We start from the raw sequence: 25,246 nt of genomic DNA, 5'->3' as shown, positions 1-25,246 counted from the left end.
ATATAAGATTTTCATTATAATATTGTTTGATGTAGAATAACCACTATATATATAGTATAATTAACTATATAATTCCATAGTATATATATACTATTGCCCTATATTATAATATAATATAATATAATATATAATACTATACTGGTTATATAATAAATATATAACACTAGTATACTACTATACTATACTACAACTACTATATTATACTAGTTATATATAAAACTAGTATAGTTACATAGTACATAACTAGCTAAATACTATATAACTATCTACCATATACTACTATCTACTATATAACTTTTTTTTTTTTTAAGAAATAGACGAGATCACATGTCCACAAGTGACATCCTCCCATTTTTATTAAGAAACCTCACTTATGGCGGATGAATACATTGTTAAAAAAACCTTTCCAAAACCAAATAAATATTCCTATACAAAAAATCTATATCAGACCTTCCAATCAAACGCATCAAAAAAAAAAAAAAAATTAATCAAGAAAAAAACCAGAACACGAACACACTTCCAAGCCTCGACAAAATTACATTCAAAGGTTTGGGATTTGAAATTTATCCATCTGCATTAGTCCTCTTATCTTACTGGGTATTGCATCCCCTTCAAAATATCTTCACGTGCTGCCTCTCTCTCCTTGCCGAGCCAAAAAATCCGCAACCTAATTCCCTTCTCTGAATTGGTGCCCAAACTACTATATAATACTATGTAACATACTACTATATACTAATATATAACTATCTACTATATATATAACTATATAACTATGTACTACATAATTATGTCCTATATAGGTACTATATATATAACTATATAACTATCTACCTATATAGTATATTATTAGTATATTATACCTATGTAGTATAATATTAGTAGTATATTATATCTATATAGTATACTATATAGCTAATATAGTATAATATTATATAGTATAATATTATATAATTTAGTAGTGATATTATACTACTAACCATTCAAACGTAATCGTCTAGGCTGTACTATAGTAATAACATATACATTTGAGGAAATATGCTAGAGAATATTGCTTTCAATCTATTCAAACAAAACATAACCCATTCGAATAGTTCAAGACTCACTACAAGAAATATAGGCTTTTCTCATGAGATTTTTTTCCAAAGTCTACATTCATGGAAAATACTTAGCTTATGACACGAAAACTGTCCGTGGAAAAAAAATATGACATTTTCCACAAAATTACATGCGACGAGCAAGAATTTGTGGTAAAAGTAATTTTTGCGGCAAACAAATGAACTTTTGCGGCGACTTAAAGTCGCTGCAAATAAATCAGCAAGATTATATGCCGAAGCATATTACTTATTTGTTGTTGCGGCGAGACATTATGAGATATTACGGCAAAAATAAATCCCCACAAATAGTTTTAAATATTAAACGCCACATTTACCCCTTATTTCTTTCTTCCCCAGCCGATACCCACTTTCCCCTTTTTAGATTCTCCATCAGTGTCTCTCTTCACAGCACAAGGCGACCAACCACGCCACCCTCCCTGGTAACCTCTCCCTTCGATGGCCTCCCTCCTACGACCTCCCTCCCTTCCCCTCTCTGTATCTCTCTCTATTTCACTCTCTCTCTTTGTTTCGAACCCTTATTTTCTGTTCCCAATTATTTCTTCTCCTCCCAACAGCAATACACAGATTAAAATGGAGAATGGTAATGAGGGATTAGCTTCTCTCGTTGTCTTTAATTCATCGGACACCAAACAACCAACCCAGTCATTTCAGACGCAGGGAAATAAACTCGTCGAGGTATCCCCCAAAACTTTAAATCCCCCTCTTTTATTCTATTTTTCAGATCTTGGTTTTAGATATGTAATTATTTCTCAATTTATTGTATGAAAATATACCCATAAGGGCTACTGAAACAGAAAAGAAAAAGCCCTAATCTTGATAGAAATGGGTTTTGGTGATTTAATTACTTCGGTACCAATGGTGGAGATTCACTTGTGTTGAGTGTGCTTTTGAGAAATGGATTCTCTAAATTAAATTCTGATCAAGGTTTTTTCGAAATCCACTGTCCTAAGGCTGGTGATGAATTTCCCCCGTTTTCGAATGATACTGAAACATTTACCATGATTCTCATGTTAATTCAATTATTTTGCTTGTTGCTATTTGTATACTGCTACATGAATTCAGGGCTTAATTCTCATAGCAGTTTTTTTTCCTTGCAGTTTTTTTCCGAGTGATATGAACATGCTTACATATCTTTGAATATATGTATTATCCCTACAAAAAGAAAAATTAATTAATGGATTGCTTTGCATATTGGTAGGGATATTGAATATATATTCTCTCTCGAATAAAGTATCTTGCTCACATGGGTGCTTGTTCTTTGGGACATGCTATGACATTCTATTCCTTTGTTTGATACTTGGATCTTATTTATGACTAGATTAATTCTCACCCAAAGCTGTTTTAAACAAGTGTTGGAATTGATTAATTATAACTCTTACCTTTGCTTTGCTCAACAACATGCAATAGAAGAACATGATCCTTGTGTATGGTTTACGTGATTACAGGTAAAACAAAAACTAATACATAATTTGTAAGGCCATTCTCTTGGTTTTATCTCTTAATAATCATGTCTTTGCCTATGACTTCTACTTCCCTCAACAACCCCCCCCCCCCCCCCCCCCCCCCCCCCCCCCCCAAAAAAATCTTCTTTTATTCTTTTTGTTTTTGTAGTGTTTGCTCCCTGCACTTTTATATAACCACTCTTGCTCCATTACATTCATAGACCTCTGTTACATATGGCCATTGGCCATACCATCTTAAACACACATGCTCTGTTTTTGCAGATTATGCTTTGGGTTTGAAGAATCTGTGAACTTAGGGTCTAGAATTATGGCTCCAGGAGATTGAATTTTGATGGATAGAAGACTAACTTAGACTCTATTAAAATAACACCAAGACTGTAGCTTAGACTGTTTATTTTGATAAGTACTTTATCAAATCTATTGTTGAAGATTTCCTTTTCTCTGGTTCCTCCAGTTTTATTATATTCTAGCACCTAAACACCTAAGTTAGTTGCTGCACACCTAAGTCATTCTCATCCCTTCTCGCTACTAGCCATCAAACTCCAAGCCACAAATACTTGAAGGATTGAACTAGAATTACTACAAGGCACTATAGCAGCAGAATTTCAGTCCTTGTAACTCTCAGTTTTGAGTTCAGTCTTCTATATTCCTTCCCTTATTCAGCCTCTATTTTGAAAACATTTAGTCCCTCAGAATTTCAGTCCTTGTAACTCTCAATTTTGAAGACCTTATTCAGCTTCTCAATTTTGGCTTTTTTTTTGGTGGGGGGGAAGAGGACAGATTGGGGAGTAGTCTATAATTTACCATCTTGTTTAGTATGTATGAATATTTTCTTTGGACCTACATGTTCATTTCAGAAAAAAGCAATATATCTGTAATACTTTGAGCTAAGAATTTTTTTTATCTCTTTGTTTTTCCCTTTGGCAGATTACTCAGGTTTATGCATTTTATGATGAATGCCTGAGGAAGTGAGTTATCTATACATTACCTTGGTTTAGGAGGTCATACTTGTAGTAATTTATATTATCTTTTACATGACAATACTATATTTTAGATAGTCCTAATATATAGTTTTTGAACCTGATGAGTAGATAATGCATTACATCTATGTAACGGTGTTTTTGAACTTGAAATTGTAGATGCGATTGAAGTTATAACTTGTGGTTCAAGCTAGTGGAATGTGTGGCTGTCCAGGGTTAATATGTGGCTGTTTGGGTCGCTATGTGACTGGTTGGGTTAACACATGGTTGTTTGGGTTGACATGTGGCTGTTGGTTTTATGAGTGTGGTTGTTCAGGCTGTTATATGTGGCTGTTTAGGCTAGTATGCATGTCTGGTTTGGTTGTTTTAATCGCTGGAATGTGTGGTTGCTTTTTCTTGAAGTGTGTGTGTGGTGGTATTTTTTAGCTGTTGTGCATTTATGAGTTTTCAAGTTGGTAAATTTGAGCATATGCATTTAAAAAATGAAGCGATCTTTTGTGAAATTCTGAAACTCCACTTTTTGAATGATTTATTGTACAATATATCATGGTCATACAAATCAAGGCTACATGGTTCTCATCCCCTCACCTGTAATTCTGTATTTACTAAACTTGACTCAATACACTCAATTCTGTCTTCTATATCCATTCTCTTATCCAGGCTTTGTTTTGAAGACCATTAGTCCCAGAAGAGAGTCCTTCCATCTGACTTGAAATGGCTGGCTTAAACTGGGTCTTGTGGATTAAAGGAAGATCTCCAATTATTTAGCAGACCAGTTCAGTGATATGTGAATTTGGTTTTATGATTATAAAGTTGTGTTATTTATTGTGTTGAACTCAAGTGTTAGATGGATAAAATATTTACATTAGTGTTGGATTGGATTACATGGGCAGCAAGGTTTTCTTGTAAATATGTTAGTAGAATTAACTAGTCTTTTAGGAAGTGTTATTAGTGTCAATTTGAATCTTGGAGGTTTGTATATAATTTTTTTAGCTTATATTAGACAATTTTTTTATGCTCATTTTTGGCTTAGCCTAATCTTTTTTTGCTTTTACAATTATTATTATTTCTTTTTTCTGAATTCTTTTAGCATTTTCCACGAAGACAACTCATGGCAAATTTTTTTTTTTTTGGCTAGGAAAAGTTTTTTCCCACAAATGTTGTAGTGGGTAATACTAATACCCACAAGTACCTCTCGTGGTAATTTCTCCTACTCACACGAGCATAAATGAAAATGGACGTGCTTTTGTGATGAGCTAAATTACCTGTTGCTGCAAAATGTGTCGTGGGAAAATATATGTATTGGCCACGAATTAAACCTTTCGTGGGTGATAATACCTTTTGCGGCAAGTTTTACGCCACGAGCCGCCCACAACAATTTGTGGGAATAGAATATTTTTCACAAAAATCAGCTTTTTGCCATGAATCTTCCTCTTGGGAAAAGGCGGTAGATATGGCGCCAATTTAAAAATCTCGCATTTGAACACATAAATAAGCTTTCGAACATGAACATTACACTTAAAGCTCTCCAGACTTATGTCATCTGGGACAAAATTGGAGAAGAGAGATTGTAACATTGTTTCAAAGTTGCTGCTGAGAACAAAAGCCCATAAGAGAGAGAGAGAGTGAGGGGGTAGAGAGAGAGAGAATCCATTCTAGAAAGAGTGCGTTTTCACGGCGAGGGTTTTTGTGTTGAAAGTGTGCAAATTTATTGAGATTTGTATTTATGTTATCCCAATATTTAATTTTGAATTTGCACTAGTTTTTGTATAATTATTTGTTGAGTTATCTCTCATCTTATGTGGTTTTTGAATACTGGCTTTGAAAATTTGGCCATTGCTATTGGATTACATGCTCTCGAGGATGGTTTTTGTATGTTTTTTATAGTGGATTTTTCTATTTTTCAAATTTGCACATACTATGTTAAGGAATCTCAAAATTGTGATTACATTTAGGGTAACTAAGTGAATTAATGGAAATTATTGCGAGTATATTGGAACTTTGTGTGAATTATTCATGATGGTGATAAATGTAGTTGATTTTGTGAGATTACAAGTTATATGTTTTGTACTTGTGAATGAAGTTGTGATGAAATTTATTCTGAAATATATGATTGACATGAATTTGGTTAGTAAATTAGTATATCTGTTTACCCCATAAATTAGTGTCATAGTTCACTAATTTAGAATCTTTTGATAATAAATAGGTAAACTTTTTTGAAAAATAATAACTCTTAAATGAAATACACAATAAGTGCATAAATCACTTACTAACACATACTCTAATAACTACAAGATTAAAAATTAATAAATCTAGAAAAATTACCCCATAAAAACATCTATTAAATTAGTGTCATATTTCACTAATTTAGAATCTTTGATAATATATAGGTAAAATGTATTAAAAAATAATAAGTCTTAGATGAAATACACAATAAGTGCATAAATCACTTACTAATGCATACTCTAATAATTATAAGATTAAAAATTAATAAATCTAGAAAAATTACCCCATAAAAGCATCTATTAGAGTCTTTTATAGTGAGGTTGCTTCATATTAAGTCTATAGGTCGTATTTCTGTAAAGGCCATTGACATGTTGCTAGATTTATTTAACAAGGCTCTCCCATCGGATAATATATTGCCTTCCAATTTTTATGAAGCAAAGCAGTTGAAGCGAGGACTAGGATTTGATTATTATATCATTCATGCATGTAAGAATGACTATGCTCTCTTCTAGCAATAATATGTAGAATATGATGAATGTCCAATGTTTTATGAGTCAAGATGGACATCCAATAAGCAGAACGTACCCTAAAAAGTGTTAAGATATTTTTGAAGGAAGAAGAGTTTGCCTTGTGATTTGAATAGACGGTATTACTAAATAATATCTAACTATCTACGAAATTTCATCCCACTAAAATAGGTTCTTAGCTATCTAATTTTGTATTTATCTACAAATTTGATTTATTGCTATAGGTTGTATTGAGATATGATGATACTTTAAAAGAAATCTCAAGTGAATTGTATACTTTGGCCCATGGTCCGTCCAGGCGGTTCATTCAATACTCAACATATTTGGTACGTGGATGTAAATTTCACATAATTGACAGAGAATGGTATCAATAATTTAAAATTTGTGGGATTATAGTTGAAGGAAGCCATGGGAAGGAGAACATTGACTTCTACGAAGTCGTCGAGGAGATCATTGGGTTAAAATACTTGGGGGACATATAGTATAGTTGTTTAAATGCAAGTGGTGGGATGTCTAAAATCTTAGGTTGGGAGTGCGTAATGATGAATATTTTATGAGTGTCAACACATCTCGCACATAGTATGAAAAGGACCATTTCGTTCTCGCTTGTCAAGCAAATCAAGTTTTTTACTTAAATAATCCGGAATATAGAAACTCATGGTGAGTAGTATAAAAGTTTGCACTAAGAAATGTATATAATTACATTCCAAATGCAGATGACAACACAAAGAATTTGATGGTCCAACAAATGAATAAGCATATCAAGAAAATGAATTAGGATCAATTTATTTATTGATCTAAGCTAACATGACATGGTTCCATTGTGTAGAGAAGATGTTGAACTAGATTAATTGAGGGCGGCTTGTCGAAAGAACATGAGTCAACTGAAATATCTAGTGAGAATGAGAGTGACTGATCGAGCTCAACTGATAGTGAATGATAGCTATTTATGTATAAGTATCGTTGTTGTAAAAATAAAAATTTCTTTTACGAATAATAATTTATAAGAATTTAAAACAACTATGCCTCCCAAACGCAAAGCATCTCGTTTGCCATCTCAATCCATTACAAACACTCCAATTGGTTCATATATGACTAATGGTGGGCCAAAATATCAGACCCAGAACAAGGTATGTTGTTTGTGAAATTAGAAGGGTTTATATGATGATTTAAGCAATAGTATTTTAAAAATAAAATACTAAACTATATTATATGCTTTAAACACTGTATAGTTGTTGTAAGTCATCGCCTAGGTCGAGGTGCTATTAGAGGTGTCTATATAGAGAAAGTGTGAAAAAGGGAAAACATTAATGTTAATATTCCTGATGGTCACACTGGTGGCTCTGGGGATCGCAGCTTGGCTTGCTTTCTTTGTCGGTAAACTTACATGGACATATGCACCCATGGTTACATCCTCCTAGGCTAAGGTTCCCCAAGATGTGAAAGACCACTTCAAAACTCGTTACCTAGTGAGAAAGTTATTTATAAAATAATTTTATTAAACTATTACTTTATAATTTGTTGATTTATGAGCTAGTCATTTTCCACCATTTCAAAGATGAATTTGAACTTAATTTTGGCTGGCGAGAGGATCGAGTAACGGTTGATGAGCTTATGAATAATGCATTCTAGAGGTAAAAATGTAGATGTCATGTACACTATCAAAAGTTTAATAGTGTAATTGAGGAGCATCAAAACCCTTTCCAAAACATGTCACCAAACAAATGGGAAAAGTTTTGTAATATGTTTGAAGATCCAGCATATGTGGTCATTTTGCTGCTATTTTTTTATTCTATATGTTAGATTTGTAAAAACATATATAGTAATAATGATTTTTTTGTTGTTGTTGTTGTAGCAATGGAGTACTGTCAACAAAACAAATAGAGCAAATTTAATGCTATACCATAATGCGGGTTCTAAATATTTTCATCAACTCTAAAAACAATTAGTAACGTTATACTACTCCTTGTTACATATTAACATGTCAATATTGATTGATGTTAAAAAATAATAGATTTTCCTTTTACAGGAACAAGATAGTCCTACTAAGTATAATTTGACCCAATTGTATGCTAAATCTCATACAAATCGTTATGATGTTTGGACTAGCTCCAATGTAGAAGCAAATTATGTAAGTTTAATATTTTACAAAATAATATTTATGATATTTATACTATCTCTAATGAACTTTCTTTTTTGTTTTTTCTTTTGTAGGAGAAGATGGTTTCACGTTGGGAAAATGTTGTTGTTGCATCTGCTGAATCTTCTGTTAACGATGTAGAGATCTTTTCTCAAGTTCTTGGACCTCGTTCTGGATATTTGATGTGTTTAGCAAGTTGTGTGAAGCCTACCTCAATATCATCCTCTTCTTAAGTAAGATTGAATAATAACTCTCGGGAGTTAGAAGATACAAGGCTCAAGATCGAACAGTTAAAGTTCCTGGTCGACATCATTAACTACATCTGTACCAACATTTTTTGCTCTCGAATCTCCATCTTTTGAATTAAATTTCATGACATTTGAACAAATACCTAACTATTCAAATATATTTTTTACATTTTCAAATAATATATTGGGATGAAACCGTTTCATTTCCAAAAAAAAATTGCATTCGAACGGTTCGCCCGCATTTCATCCCTAATAGTACTTTTTTTAGATGAAAAAAAATTTATCTCAAAATACATTTTGAGACGGGCACCTTTTGAGAAAATTTTTTTTTGTCTCTAATTCTATTTTGGGATGAAATTTGGATTGTTTGGAATGAAGTTTTTCATCCCAAAAAACCCATTCTCTTGTAGTGACTATAACTGATAGGAATGCCACAAATATTTTGTGCTTCTTCCATATTAAAAACTGCCTCAACAATTTATTTCTTACATTGTCTCCTCTCTTCATCCTTTAACTCACTAAGTTTCGCTCCAGCTTCCAAAGTGTTTATAGGGCTAGAATTTATAAGTTAAGGGATTTCAGATCCATTTATTTCCCCAAGTCTAAATAATTTGCCCATTCCCATCCATACTAGCCCTTCCTTCAACAACTCTATAGAATTCCATAAACTTCTCCATATTTGTGATGGAGAATTTCCCAATTTTTCCTCTAGCTACTGAGTATTCTTGAAGACTCAAGCAACTAGAGCGCAACTAGAGCAAGAGGATCTTGCAACATTCACCACCCTTGTTTAGCTAACAAAGCTCTATTGAAGCTCTCTAGGTCTCTAAAGCCCATCCAACATTCTTTTTGGAACACCCAGCTTTGCCCAACTTCTCCAATAGATGTACACCTTTATCCCTCTGATTATGGCTCCACCAAAATCTAAAAGGCATTGCCTCAATGTCCTTGCATAAGTTCCTAGGCAACTTGAAAACACTCATCGTGTAAGTTGGTTTGGCTTGAAGCACACTTTTGATCAAGATTTTCTTGCCAACTTTTGAAAGAAAAACACTCTTCCAACTATCTATTCTTTGCTAGATTCTTTTCTTGATTCCTCCAAAAGTGTTATAATTGGATTTCTCCACCATAGTTGGAAGATCCAAGTATCTTTCATACCTATCACACATCACACTACTAGCTTTTTTGAAAATTAGTTCCCAAGTTGTAGAATATAAAAGTTTTTTGTGTATTAAGGGATTGTTCACATCTGCCAAAGATAGAGCTTATTTTAGCCTACTCTTTCAGCTTCGCTCTACAAAATATCACACGATCATTGGCAAATAGTAGGTGGTTAATCCTAGTTGCCCCCTGTCACTGTTATCCCTCTTGTCTTCCCTTTGAGCTCGAACTGTAGAAGCAACAGGCTAAGTGCCTCAACACAAATAAAAAACAAGTAAGGAAAGATATGTTCACCAAGTTGTCCATTCAGAAGTATTGAATAACTCACTGTTCTTACACATTTCATAATCAACCTAGTCCATTTCTTACTAAATCCAAGCTTCAATATAATATCCTCAAGAAAGAACATTCAACTCTATCATAGACCTTGACATGTCAAGTTATTGCCAGACTCCATGTCCTTCCCTTCTATTTTGACTTCATTGTATGTAAAACCTTATACGCAACCATAATTTTATCTATGATAAGCCTATTGAGAATAAATGAACTTCGATTACAAAAGATAATACTAATTGACCTACAAAAGATAAAACACTTTTAATCCTATTTGCCGATACTTTTGAAATTACTTTATACAAAGCAATGCATAAACTAATTAACCTATAATGATGCACAGACTGAGGATATTTTACCTTTGGAATAAGTGCTACATTTGTTTGATTCAATGATTGAAGCATAGGTCCACCTTGCAAGAAGTTAATAACTGCCTAAGATATCTCACCCCCAATAGTCTGCCAATGAGTTTGATTAAATCCAGCTCCAAACTCATATGGTCTAGCTGATTTAATAGGTGTCATTTGATTCAAAGCTTCTACCACTTCCTCGATTGTGAAGTTTCTGTCCAGGCCAAATCTTCATCTCCTTTATTACCTTTGCTTTGACACCCATTAAGCAGTCCTTTATGCTTTTTGTTGTGGGATTGGAAGATGAAAATATCTCTATGAAATGACTCTAGAAGGCTGCTGCAATCTCCTTCTCGTCTATCAGCAACTTCTTTTGGGCATCCATAGTTTTCTTAATAGTATTCTTTTTCCTTCTTTAATTGGCACAAGCATGAAATATTTGATATTCCTATCCCCATTTTGAAGCAACTGTCTTATGCCCTTTGTTTCCATCTTAGGTCCCCTTGATCCAACAAAAAGCCTAATTCATGTTGTACCCTCTTCATTCCTGCCATCTGTTCTGGACCCTTATTCTCTTTAAAATGCTTTAATTCGTCGAACTTCTTCTTAATAGCAGCAGTCCCTTCCCTTACTAGGTTCTCTCTCCATTTACTACGAGCCCCTTGCAATAATCCAACCTCTTTTGTACCTTGCCCATTGAACAAGAACTTCCTACATTCTTTCTCCACTCATTCTCAATGATTTTTTCACATTCCTCCTCCATTGCTCAATTTGCTTCATACTTAAATACTGAATTTTTGCATATTTCTCTTCTTGAAGCTTTATTGCATACCAACAAAATTAGCATATGATCTAGACATTTGACCACTAGAGTTTCTACCAAATATTCATTATAATGACTCGACCACAAAGATTATGCCACAGTTCGTGCAGTATTTCTTTCATAAAAGGTTCATCTTCACGTGTATTACATCAAGTATACTTATTACCTACCTCTCCACCCCAAATAAAAAAGTTTCCCCTTTTTCTAGTGCCTTTCTAAACAGCTCCATCTGCTTCTTACTTCTCTATCTCACCCTACCCTTTAATCATTAGAGACAATTTTGTTGAAACCCCCCACCACACACCACCCCATCTATTCTAATGGTTTAAATGAGGTAAGTAAATCTCAGGATTCTCTTCTTTTGCTTGCATCCGAATTCCCATAGAAACCAGTAAGAAGCCATTTTATATGAAGTCTTTCATCACTGACACTTACGTTGACATGTCTCTGGGAGAAGTTAACTAGTTCAATCTATTCTTCTTGTTTCCACACCATCATCAATCCCCCACTTCTTTCCACAGACTCCACCACAAAACACTCACCAAACCCTAATCTCCTTTTAAGAAAATTTGATCTACCACCACTGAGTTTAATTTCCATCTAGAAACGACATTGAACTACTTTTCCTTTACTAATAAGCAAAGGATCTGAACTGTTCGGGGATTTCCAAGCCCCCAGGAATTTCAACTTAATATTTTCATGACTCCTAGTAGAGTTTGCTAGCAGCCTTCACCAATTCGAGAGGAAACTCTCAACTTCCCTCCCCACACCAATTACAAGCTCTTTTTTTAACCTCAAACAAAGTTTCCTCCAACTCCTCCTCCACCAAACTCCTTTTTATCCTCAATAAGCTAGCAAATGGTTTTTTACTCATACATTTCCCCCAATAAGCAGAGGGTTTTGTACTCATACATTTCCCCCAATAAGCTAGCAGAGGGTTTTGTACTCATACATTTCTCACGAGCTTGCCCTTTCCAGCTGCCACTAATATGAGATTTCCTCTTCTACTTGTTTTTTGGCAAGACTTCATGCATCTCTTCCCTAACTGTTCCTCCTGTCTCCACAATGGTTGAAATATCGATATTGAGGCTTGTGGTATTTACGGGCCCATTAAAAGACAAAACTATGTCACTGGGCTTGACTATGTTGCTAGACTCACAAACTTAAGATTAGCTTCCTGCCCATCTTCTATTTCTTCGATGCTTAGTACGGATTCTCCCAAGATTTGTTTCACCAAATCCATTGCTCCAGTTTCCATATTTTCAGTCAAATCTTCATTTGGTGATTGTCGCCACATCAACTCCTCTATCTCCCATGTTGTCATTCCTTCCTGCAATCATTTGTGAATTTCGCTTCTATCCATACTCTATAACCATTTGGTTCCACCATCTTGATTTGCTACCAGCCCTTGACCAGAATTGGAATCTGATTGACTATCACTCCCCTCCTCCCTTTTGGGGCTTCGTGATTTGGCCAACCCTGCCATTTGTCCTCCTATTGTGTGATTATTGTAGGGGACCTCCTCCGTTAGTTTGCCTTAACATGGAGCTACGATCCATACTGAAATAGCCTCACCCTCTCATCGAACTTTGACAAGTCTCTTGCTGTGCAACCTTGCTTGCCATGAATAACCCAACCACAATTGAAATAGATTTTTGGAAGCTTTTCATATATTTAAATTAACCCATATTTTGTTGCTATTCACATTGATGGAACACCCTTTTGCAATTGCCTTCCATAATTGAATTTCTATTTTCACTCGAACAAATATCCCCCATCCAATATTGACTTCTACAACATCCATATCAATTACTTTGCCCATTGTTCCTCCTATTTATTCTCCACATTCTTAACTCATATAGGCCAAGGGTAGATTATGAATTTGGACCCAAAAAGCTTCTCGATCAAACCTCATTTTCTTCAGTTGAGTAAAGCCAACATATAGTTGAATGATAAAAAGATTATTATTGAACAACCATAATTTTCCATCCAGAACCTGTTGTTTGTTTGCATGCATTGCAAATGTTATGATGAAGATGTTGTTGTTTGTTTGCATGCATTGCAAATGTTATGATGAAGATGTTACTACTCACATCCTGAAATAAAGCTTGTTTACTAACTATCCAGATCTTCGCTATTGTAGTTGAGATAACATCATTTCCTATGATTCTATTCAAACTTCTTTCACCTTTCCACTACGCCTCTACCCAATCCCCCACCTGACAATCAATTGTTGTATCTTCCTCTTCCGACAAGTGCATTTGACTCCACAGATCCTCCTACCCATCCATTCCTTCAAAGTTTCCCCACTACTAGCAGAGACTAAAAAGATGAGACCCGGTAGAAACCCCATCCCCCAAGCAACACCTCCTCTGTTTTCAATAGAGAACAAAATAGATAGGAGACTTTCAATTTGGTCCTCGTGGTTACAATTTTACTTTCTACCTAATTACACTGGCTTCTATTTCCTTTTATCTTGGCCAGAAATATTTGAAAATCGAATCGATAATTTTTTTTTTCTCAAGTAACTACATCTTTTTTTTTTCAAGTCTCAAATAACTGCAACTTATAATAAAGATTCTTTGTTAGAATTTCTTATTAGATTTTGAGTTTTTTATGGGTGGGAGTGTAGAAACTGAATGTAAAACATAACTAGGAACAATACATTTTTTTTTTTGTTTAGAAAAAAATTAAGAAAACCTACGGCCTTCACTACAATACAAATGGTCTTTTGTGATAGAGTAAAACCGTTACAAATGGTCTTTGGTGACGATTTGAAACTGTCACTATGACTGTCACCTAATGTGTTTCACAGAAAATAATTGGTGATAGTTTACTGTGCAATCATCACTAAAAATATTTTAGTGGCAGTTGGAGCTGTTCCATTTGGTGTAATGTTCAAACATAGTATTTTTTGTAATGGTTGAAATCTATCACAAAAAGTAACGTTCGAATGTTAACCCGACTGATTGACATTCAAACAAAAGAAGTTGATGTTCGTTGGTGATTGTTCGAATGTATCATATTAACGTTTGAACGTTTATACGTCCGAATGTTAACTGCATCATGTGCTTGAATGTCTGATTGAACGCTAACGGACAAAATTCAAATGTAACGGGTATGACGTTCAGACGTTTGGTTCAATGTTAATAGAAAAGCGTTCAAATGCAAATGGTATGTGCAGAGGTTTGTTCTAACGTTTATCGTTTAAACATTCAAACGTTTTGTTCTTTTTAAGGTGAGTACATTTGAACTTTGAATTGTACTTTCGAATGTTATATTATATTTTTGTGTAATTACATTCGAACGTTAATTCGAATGTGAACCAATGTTTGAAAGTTTCTTATTTACATTCAAACATATAGATAAGAAATTCTAATTTCATAAAATCAAAAAATATACAAATTGTATCATATTACACCATCATTTAGCAAGTAACAATGTCTTATAAAGTTTTAAAATTAGATATTAAAAGTTACGTACAATGATAAAATTGATCAAATTCATTTTTCTTTCTTTCCTCGCCCACCCCGATTTTGCTATGGTGATATAACCTGCTCCATTTGCACCATCATCTCTCGCTGCATTTGCTCTTAGACTTCACTGCATATTTTTTCCTCTTATTCTCTCTATTGTTCCTACAAACGCATCTCTAAATCAGCTTGGCATTCCGAAAGAGACTCCAACTCTTGTTGTCTCAACCTCATATATTCATTTTCTCGCCGTGCTACTTCTAAATCTTTAGTAAAATTATTAATTTGTGAAGTCGATAAGGTTGTCGAGGATAAACCGAGATACTTGAAAGAACATCCCAAACCTCTTACCATACTAGATTTGGTCCCGAACACTTGTTTGTATATATCTATGTCACTAGGAGAGGATTCCCTAGAAGCTAGTTGCATATCCATCATTTTTGCCTACACTTAGAAAGAAAACACACAATAAGTAAAGTTTTAAAAGAAATAAAGATAAAAAATAAATTATTCATATGTTGTATAATTTATTTAACAAAATTAACATCGCTTACATAATTATCTACATAAGATCCATCTACTCATTAAGCTCATTAGTGTAAGCAGCAGCATAGACATGAATGAGGAAAACATTTTCAGGATCATTACATTTCTAAAAAGGTCACATTAGCAATTTTAAAAGATAATGTTAGTATTTAAATAATTTTTTTATTAGAAAAATAAATAAATTTCTATAAGTTATTATTTACCATTTTCTCAACAAGAGGGTGGAATGACCTTGAACCGGCACGATATTGTAATTGATACATATGAAAAATATAATTTCATATGTTTTATTATATATCTTAGTTACTTATTAATCGATACTTACTACTAAATATTTTAATTCATATTTATTTCTTATTATTTATAGTATAAGTTAGTATAAGTTGATTTATTTTAATAATCCCTTACAAAAATAAGCACATATTAGGTAGAATTATTTATTATGTCTAACGTGTTTACTGATATTTATATACTTAATGGAGTGAATTATTTATTTACTTATTATTTTATTTTAAATAAGTATATTTATTTATTTATTCAAACTCTCTACTTATTTGTCTTTTATTTTACCTATTTGATCATTAGTATGCTTCTTCTTAAGTTGTTAATATCTATTAGTATGCTAAATAAATATAGTTTTGAGTATCTATTAATAAGCTATATACAATATTATCCTTTGTAATCATAATATTTTAATTAGTTAAACATCAAAATACAATATACATCGCACACTAGTTATCGATATACAAATAATCACAACATATGCTTCAATAATAATAATAAAATACACAAATATAACATACACAAATAATATCAACATATGCTCAAAAAAATACACAATTGTAAAACATATTCATTTTAATCCATAAATATACATCCAAATTTATATTTTCACTTTAAAAATAACCATACACTCAACACAATTTTTTATTTGAATTCATCATATTACACAATCCATATTGTTAAGGATGTGTCCCACCACCACCTATGCAACTATTCACCTGTAAATAGTAAGAAAACTTCAGTGGGATGCACCTGAGAATACTCTGATGCTTAAGTTAGTACAATATCTCTCAAAGGTATATCATTCAGATTATTCTCATTTTTGGAGTTACTTGCTATATGTAGATGATACCTGTTAGACTAGATCATCATTATATGAGATCACTATCATGCAAAGTTTATCATGTACTGTGTTTATCTCTACATAATTAAAACAGTCACATATGTGCATAAGACTTGATTCTTCCCGAATAAGCTGGCGCATAGTGTGCAGATCCCTATTGGGCCTTTTGGTTCAAGCCTACTTAGAGGGACTTTTATACTGGGTTCAAATATGAAATGGGCCCTCCAGGTACCTTGCTGATTCCCTTCACTTCATGGCGTGGAGAATTTGATGTTAACAGCTCTTTAAAAAGACTTTTATGATCATCATGTAATTTTCTTTTTTTTGTACGTACCTTGCTATGTGCCCTTTTTTCTTCCGAGCCTTATTTTCAAATAGTCCCCAACCCATCTACACACCGCTACATACCCGACAATTCCTTCACACTTTTAGAAATCGAAGAGTCCCTCATGATTAGCTGTTAACGTTGCATCGGTAAGGATTCTGTGTGACAGTTAAATTTCTACTCCCATGTCAGATCATGATGCCTATGGCTGGCGTTTTGTATTCGCCCCTTTTAAATAGCCATCTACCAATCTTGCTCATTCTTTCCTTTACTGCCTTCCCCATTTTCATTCTAGCCCATGCTTGTCCCTGTTCTTGATTCTTGGCATCTACCCATCCTGCCTTACTTATTTCCTTGTCATCTTTCTTCCCAAGATTCCATGGCTGAACATGGTGGAAGCTTTGAGCAACCTTCCCTTACACCAGAAATCCCAGTCTTTGATGGGTATGGGTGGAATTCTGCATTGAAACTGAAGCATCTTCCAGTGACAAGGGAGGAATATCGCATCCCTAAAGATGCAGTGCTGGATGTTCCCTCGTCTGGGTGCTACGATGATGAAGGGTTCGCTGGCAAGGCTACCCTAACCACTTCCCTTTTGTTTCATGGTCTGAGACTTCCTTTCTGTCGCCCCCAAAAGAGATTTTAGATTTGTTGGGTTTGGTGCACACTCAACTCCATCACTTAGCACTGAGGGCTTTGGAACCCCTTAGGGACATTTACCCCGACTTGACTGTTCGAGAAATTTTTTCTTTCTACAATGTGAGTCTTTCCCATCAGAGTCCCATCTTCCCTTCATTTTGGGTAGTCACTCCACTTTTCTTCAAAACCAAATCTCCTATCTTAAAAGACTGGGCTTTACCCTTTTGTTGAAGTATTGCTTGATTTGACCTTTTTCCTACAACATTTTGGCTTCCGATATTTCTCTTTCTTTCTCCACTAAATTGAGGTACTCTTCTATTTTTTTATCATTTTTGGCAGCTGAGAAGTGGCTCGTATAGTAACTTGGGCGCCCTAACTCAACTGGGGGAACCGCCTCACACCCATACGTTAATGCGAATGGGGACTCCCATGTTGTAGTTTTTCCTGATATTCTGTACACCCAAAGTACCCCTGGTAGCTCGCCCGCCCATTCTCCATTTTTCTCTGTGACTCATTTTTTTAGAATTGAGAGTAGTGCCTTGTTTATTGCTTCTGCTTGCCCATTTGCTTGAGGGTAGCCTGGTGAGGAGTACTTTACCTTAATCTTCAACTCTATACACCATTCTTTGTAATGGTCAGAGTCAAATTGGTGCCCATTGTCTGACACTATGATTTGTGGGATTCCTAACCTACAAACCACGTTTTTCCACAAAAACATTGTCACGACTTTGCCTGTCACGCTTGCTAGTGGTTTGGCCTCCATCCACTTTGTGAAATAATCAACGGAGACAACCATGAACTTTACTTTGGCTCTCCTTGTTGGAAATGGCCCAACTAGATTGACTTCCCATTGTACAAAAGGTCATGACACTGTCATGGATGTTCATCCCTCTGGAGGGGCGTGCAGTACCAACGTGTACGTCTAGCACCTGACATACTTTTTAGTGAATTCCCGAGCATCTCTCAATGCAGTGGGCCAATAGTATCCTGCCCTTACTACCTTCCTGGCTAAAATTTTTCGACCAAAATGGTTTCCACATATTCTTTCATATATTGTTGCTAAGATATATTGTGCTTTTTACAGGGAAACACACTGCAACAATGGGGTTAAGAAACCCCTCTTATAAAGAATTCCATCAATGAGTATGAACCTTGCCACCTTTCTCTTTACCCACCTTGCCTCCTCCTTCTTCTCTGGTAATTTTCCTTCATCTAGGTATTGGACCACACTATTCACCCAATCTAGGATATTGGGGCCTGCCTCTCTTCCAATGATCGAGATCTCAACGACTCTCCTTTCCACTTGCCACAAGAGAGGCGCCTCCTCCATTCCTAACACCATACGTGCCAATTTGTCCACCACTTCGTTATCCGCCCTTTATATTTGGGTTATATTAAACTATGAGAAAAGGTCGCACGCCTACCAAACTCGTGCTAAATACTTTTTCAATTTCTCCCCTTTTGTAGCATATAAGCCCAACACTTGGTTCACAACTACCTGTAAGTCAGGCTTTGCCTCTATCTCGGTTGCCCCTATCTTGGCAGCTATAGAAAGCCCTACCACGAGTGCTTCATATTCGGCTTCATTGTTGGTTACTTTTAATGTTATGTTGATGTAGTGTCATTTTTTGCCGTTTGGGCTCAGTAAATGCATCCCCAAGCATCCGCCCACCCAGCATGATGAGCCATCTATGAAAAGTACCCATGGCTTTCTCATTGGAGTTATCGTGTCTTGGGAAAAACTCAAAAACTTTGTCACAAAGTCTGTTAGTGCTTGACCCTTTACCACCCTTTTTAGTATATACTCTAAATAGAACTCGCTCAGTTCAATCAACCACCCTACCAATCTTCCTGAGCTGTCAAGTTTTCTCAGAGTTTTTGCCAATGGGCTCTCTGTGAGCACCTTTATTGTGTGGGCTTAAAAGTATGGGCGGAGTCTTCTTGCCGCTATTACCAAGGCGAAGGCTAACATCTTGACTTGAGGATACCTTACTTCTGCTCTTTTGAGAGCCGGACTTATGTAATACACAGGATGTTGGGCAGCCCCCTCTTCTTTTACCAGGACGGCGGACACTGCGTGTGGGGAAATTGCTAAGTATGCACAAAGCTTATTGCCTTTCGCTGGTTGCTTCAGGAGTGGTGGGCTGGACAGGTGTTGCTTCAACTTTTCAAAGGCCTCATCACACTCTTCGTTCCAGGGGTGCGTCTTACATAGTACTTGAAAAAAGGGGAGGCATTTGTCTGTCGATCTGGCTATAAATCTACTTAGGGCGGCTACCATGCTCAGCAAACACTGAGTTTCGTTTAGATTTCTTGGCAGTTTCATGTTGAGTATGGCTTTTATCTTCTCTGGAGAAGCCTCAATTCCTCTTTCAGATATGATGAATCCCAAGAACTTTCCCAATTCAACTCTAAAAGCACATTATGCAGGGTTCTCATATTGTAACGGCATAAGATCCCAAATGTCACTCGCATGTCGTCAATGTGTCTGGCAGGTTCCTTACTTTTTATTAACAAGTTGTCTACATATACCTCCTTGGACTTCCCAATCTACTCCTTGAACATGTGATTAACCAACTTTTGGTAGGTTGCCCCTACATTCTTTAGTCCAAATGGCATAACCTAATAGCAATACAGCCCCTGATTCGTATAAACGATGTTTTCTCCTCATCTGCTGCGTGCATTCTTATCTAGTTGTGACCCAAGTAGGTGTCCATGAAACTCAACATACGATGTCCTGCTATTGCGTCCACAATAATGTCGATGTGTGGTAAAGGAAAACTGTCCTTTAGGCAAGCTTTATTCAGGTCCATGAAGTATATACACATTCTCCACTTCTCATACGCCTTTTTTACCAACACAACATTAGATAACCACTCTGGGTAATGAGCTTCCTTGATAAACCTGACAGCTAGTAATCTCTTTACTTTCTCATTAATGGCGGCATACTTCTCTACACCAAATGACCTTCTTTTCTGGCGTACTGTCTTGTGGGTGGGATCCACACACAGGTAGTGTTCAATGATTGTGTTGTCTATGCCGGGCATGTCTTCATGACTCCATGCAAACACATCCCTGTGGTCTATTAAAGTCAAGGAGATTATGAATAACAGTGCAAGCAAGAGAAGTGTTACTCCTAGGGCAATAAGGCATCGACGTCTTCTCATTTGTTTTGTGTCTTGAAAGAGCTGTTCATTGTTAAGTCTTTTTCATCTTTGTTCTATTTTAGTTTCAAAATATACGTGTTGTTGAGGGGGTGATGGAACTAAAATTAATGGGATTAAAGAGAATTTGGGGTCATTGGGAGAGAGGAAATGACATGGGCGCTTTTATTTATATAGGTGGGAAAAAGTTTGACTGGAAATGCTTTGAGAGCCAGCTATGTAATTTAAGTGCTACCATCCATCATGTATCACTTGTGCGGAACGAAAATCCATACGGCTAGTTGGAGACACAAGACCTGGAGCAACTGTAGGCACAGACCATACGGATGTAGGCACATCTGCCTCATCTACTAGCCTAGTTGAGGTCGAGGACACTGCGGATGAGCCTGATGCTGACGATTGAGATGAGGACTTATACATTCTCACTGGTAGAGACTAGGAGCAACTAGAGAAGAAGAACTCCTTCAACAAGAATTAGCTGATGCCTTTCTTCCACATGTTACAACTTATTATTGCAAACAATCTAGATCATGTGGCAAATGACTACGTTTAGCCGGGCTTGTGCGCAATTCTTGATACATGTGGCACGTGGAGAGCCAATCGACTTGCCATGAAGGACTTTTGAAAGGATCCATTACGAGGCGAGTATTGTCTCGATGGACAACGTGCCATACGAAGTCATCTTGAGTCGGCTATTATTGGCCCGGAACGTTCTACTCCAGGAGCTCTAGTGAATGATAGACCAAAAGAGCCCCTCTCGACATGACCATACATTGTCAGAGCATTGGACAGGGGAGGGGCTATGCTCGACGTCATCCTGGCCTTGTATCAAATCTTGTTCCACCGACCCAGTTTGGGCCCGATGTTGCTCCCTAGACTAGGAGTACTGGTCAGCAGCCGATGGGTACATCTACAGGGGATGTTCGGCCAGCTTGGGTTGATGCAGTGATCTCAGAGATGATGAAGTATATGGACCGACAGATCGATAAGCAGATCGCGCATGTAGTGCAAACCATTGCATAGATTGCCCATCGTGTCGATGTCCTAAATCAAAAGGTTGAGACACTGAGAGAGAAGTTTCATACATTTGTGAACAACATGACCTTCTGAGTGTTGTTTACAAAATGTTATTATCTTTTGTATTTTGTTTACAAAATATGTATTGTTAATATTATTTAATGTATCAATTTTTTTGAATTGCAATTCTCAATTTTCTTTCGTGTTAGCTTATCCAACTTCAATATAAATCCCTGCACTTCAAATTTCAATTTTGTAAAATTTATAATAATTGTTCACAAAGTATGCACTAGCAAATTTGAAAACTATATAAAATTTAAATTATAGTCATATTTAGTATCAAATACTCTATCCAATGTTCAAATATCACTCACTAACGTTCGAACATTGGAGCCAAAAAGTATTAGGTTCGCACATAAATATATTTAATTGCCTACATTTGAACGTTAGCAGAATTCTCATCTGGATTTAGTGATGGTTTGTATAAACTGTTACAAAAACTTAGGACTGTTCATACGGGCCGGATAAAATCCGGCCCGGATTTAATCCGGGCCGAAACCCGGATTTCAAAACCTGGACCTATGCGGTTTGGATATGGATTTAAAATCCGGGTACCGGATTAAAAACCCGGTACCCGGTTTCCATTAATCTCACTGCGCTCTCTCGCTCTTTGAAATCTGAAAGTCGTAATTAAAACATATTAGTAAGCAATAAATAATTGAGATTTGATTTGATTATATCAAAATCAAACCGTCTGAATCCGTTGATTTCTCGTCTGCCTATTGAACCTCTCAAAATTCTTTCCTGCGTTTTCTGCCTTTCACTCTTCATCTCCACAATTCTTTTCTTTGACCACTCTCTCTCTCTCTCTCTCTCTCTCTCTCAAATTTACTAGGGTTCCTTTCTTCTTCATTTTCTCCTCCTTCCTCTCCATAAAAGTCCCAGTTTTTTTCTCGTCCATTGTCTGCAATCCTCCTCCAACTCACTCTGCCAACAACAATGGCAAATATTGCTCCCTCTTCTTTTCCGTCTTCTTCTTTGCAGAATCTGGTGGTTTCAGCTGCATCTTCCTCCTCTGGAGTTCCCGATGATGCTTTCGAAGACTCCTGCAGTATATGCCTCGAGCCCTTCATCGCTGCTGACCCTGCAACTGTATGATCCTCACATTAGGACATGAGTTGTCTCTCTGGTCTCCGTGCTTTCTGGGAGAAGAGATTGAGAGCCTGCAGCCGAACAACCGGGGAGGACGTAGCAGAGGACGACGCTGTTGCTGACTCGTGGGACCTCTTCTTCGAGCTCCGTTTCCTGCGAATCGCCACCAATCGTTGTGCAGGTCTTCTAGGTACAATCGTGGTGGGTAAGCGTGAGGGAGTCGGCTCCAGGGTGGGACCCTCCAGACCACAGAAAAAAAAAAAAAAAAAAAAAAAAAAAAAAGCTGTAATCCGGAACCCGAAATCCGGGTTTTACAAAACCCGGGTTCATCCGGGTTTCGGCCCGGATCTGACCCGGGTTAACCCGGGTCAGATCTCCGGCCCAGATTTCAAATCCAGATTCCGGGTTGGATATACCCGGATTTCCGGGTCGGAACCCGGATGAACAGCCCTAAAACTGATATTTTGTGATGGTTTGGAGACTGTCACCAATTCCAAAGCGTCATTAAAAGAAATTTTTGTTGTAGTAATTGAATGAACCTTATGATTATCTTGAAGGGCTTTCCGTGATCTTTATATGGAATTATAGAATAGAGCTGTTAGGCCCCAAGAATTGCTTCAATTCGATTATTGATCTATAACAATTTTTTTTTTTTTCTTTTGAAGTGGATCTATAACAAATTTGTACTATAGAAGAACGATGAAATGAATTATTATGTCCTTAATCTTCCACTTTATGTCTTGGATTATATCTGAGTTAATGTTTTTGTATTTTCCTCATATGAAAAAAGGATGTTTGGGGAGTAATATTCCTTGGTTGTAAGAAAATCCATTCTTCCTCGAGGCACGGAAGTAATTTTCCCTTCCTCTTGATTTGCTCATAAAAAATCTATTACCCATTTTTTCACAACACTAGATTTTGAAATTGTTTTAATTTATACCTGAGAAAATTAATGTTGTGCATATGTTTATGTTTCCCCAAGTGAACTGCATTTTCTGGAATCTATGATAAAGACCCTGGTTAGGGCTTTGAGTTCAAACTAGGTATGCATATCTTCATTCCCGCGGCCTTGTAGCGAAGCCAAAATCTAAGAGGGGTTGTTGGTAAGATGTAGATGATGGCTGAACCCAAGAATTGAACCATCGCGCTCCATACAGATGCGGAGACTCAAATATTTTGATTAGAGCGGAAGACTTCCACTACCGAAGTCCTCCATCCTTTCACAACTTGGTCATGCCCTTGCAAGTTTGGCGTCTGATAGTCATGTCTAGAACAGAGATGGTCAGCTGACATTCATTTACAACAAAAACGAGCTTTCTGAAAATCCCCAAGAAGGAAATCTTGCCTGGAATTCTGGTATTTGTTTCCATATCGAGTTCGCCATGCACCTACTACGTCATTGATCAAGCCTATCAAGTTGGAGGCTAACTCTTCCACCTCGAGCTTGAGGCAACAAGGAAGTGTTGCTAAGCACCTTGCAGGAATCAGACCTGGGTAGATATCAGCCTCTCCTACTTGGTTTCCTTGGTATAACAAGAGACTCTTACCTTGTCCATGCTTGAAGCTAGCATGGTTTCGATTCTCAACAAGGAGCTTGAGGTCGAGGGTGAGATTGAGTTCAACCTGAATGGAAGGGAATGAGACACAAGGAGCAATGCCATCAATGGTGGAAGAAAGGGGCTGAATTGTGGGTGGTTGGGCTTAAACATGGTGAGGGCTAAAGTCAAGGAGATTATGAATAGTAGTGCAAGTAAGAAAAGTGTTGCTCCTAGGGCAATAAGGCACCGACGTCTTCTCATTTGTTTCGTGTCTTGAAAGAGTTGTTCGTTGATAGTCCTTTTCATCTTTGTTCTATTTTAGTTTCAAAATATACGTGTCATTGAGGGGGTGATGGAATTAAAATTAATGGGATTCGAGAGAATTTGGGGTCACTGGGAGAGAGGAAACGACATGGGCACTTTTAGTTATATAGGTGGGAAAAAGTTCGACTGGAAATGCTTTGACAACCATCTATGTTATTAAGTGCTCCCATCCATCGTATATCACTCGTATGGAACGAAAATCCATATGGCTGGCCGGTTAGGGTTGGGGTAGGGGTCGATAGCGTTAATTTGGTAGTGCAATATGATCAATTCAAAGCAATGAAATTAAAAGCCAATTTTTAACAACAAATGGCACGTTCCTGAGCTCATAGGCCTTGATTTACTAATTTTGCTTCCACTCACCGGCTATCACCTACCTGTCTTCTTTTCCGATCCTTTCACATCAATCATTGTCTTCATTCATTATTCAAGATACGTGCAGTACTCAGTCTGATTATTATTGATGAGATGTCTCGCGCTCACCACTGATACCTAAGCGAATTAACAAAGGCAGATACCCCATCAATCCTTGGCTACCATAGCATTAGCATTACTGACTCCAATGATTTTGCTGGG

At 36.4% G+C, this 25,246-nt stretch overlaps 1 protein-coding gene across 2 annotated transcripts; it reads left to right on the top strand.

Moving 5' to 3' along the window:
- Positions 1-1,305: 1,305 nt before the first annotated feature.
- Positions 1,306-4,579, top strand: LOC122277730. 2 transcript variants are annotated; one of them, XM_043087830.1, is made up of 3 exons: positions 1,429-1,790; positions 3,506-3,546; positions 4,219-4,579. In XM_043087830.1, the coding sequence occupies exons 1-3, from the start codon at positions 1,551-1,553 to the stop codon at positions 4,238-4,240; spliced, it is 303 nt and encodes a 100-aa protein (XP_042943764.1). In that variant the 5' UTR covers positions 1,429-1,550; the 3' UTR covers positions 4,241-4,579. The 2 variants fall into 2 exon arrangements, 1 of the variants encoding a protein (XP_042943764.1); XR_006229103.1 differs by lacking the exon at positions 3,506-3,546 and having other exon boundaries at positions 1,306-1,790.
- Positions 4,580-25,246: the final 20,667 nt, after the last annotated feature.

The sequence above is a fragment of the Carya illinoinensis genome, chromosome 9 (assembly GCF_018687715.1).
Source record: "Carya illinoinensis cultivar Pawnee chromosome 9, C.illinoinensisPawnee_v1, whole genome shotgun sequence".
Classification (NCBI taxonomy): Eukaryota; Viridiplantae; Streptophyta; class Magnoliopsida; order Fagales; family Juglandaceae; genus Carya; species Carya illinoinensis.
Note: the sequence above shows the minus strand (reverse complement) of the source record. Positions and strands in the feature narration are given on the sequence as shown.

Bases quoted from the DNA above. Each gene is read 5' to 3' on its own strand.
- LOC122277730 (XM_043087830.1), top strand. From the start codon at position 1,551: ATGGCCTCCCTCCTACGACCTCCCTCCCTTCCCCTCTCTGTATCTCTC. The intron at 1,791-3,505 runs GTATCCCCCAAA...TCCCTTTGGCAG, and splicing joins AGGGAAATAAACTCGTCGAG to ATTACTCAGGTTTATGCATT. The intron at 3,547-4,218 runs GTGAGTTATCTA...TCTCTTATCCAG, and splicing joins TATGATGAATGCCTGAGGAA to GCTTTGTTTTGAAGACCATT.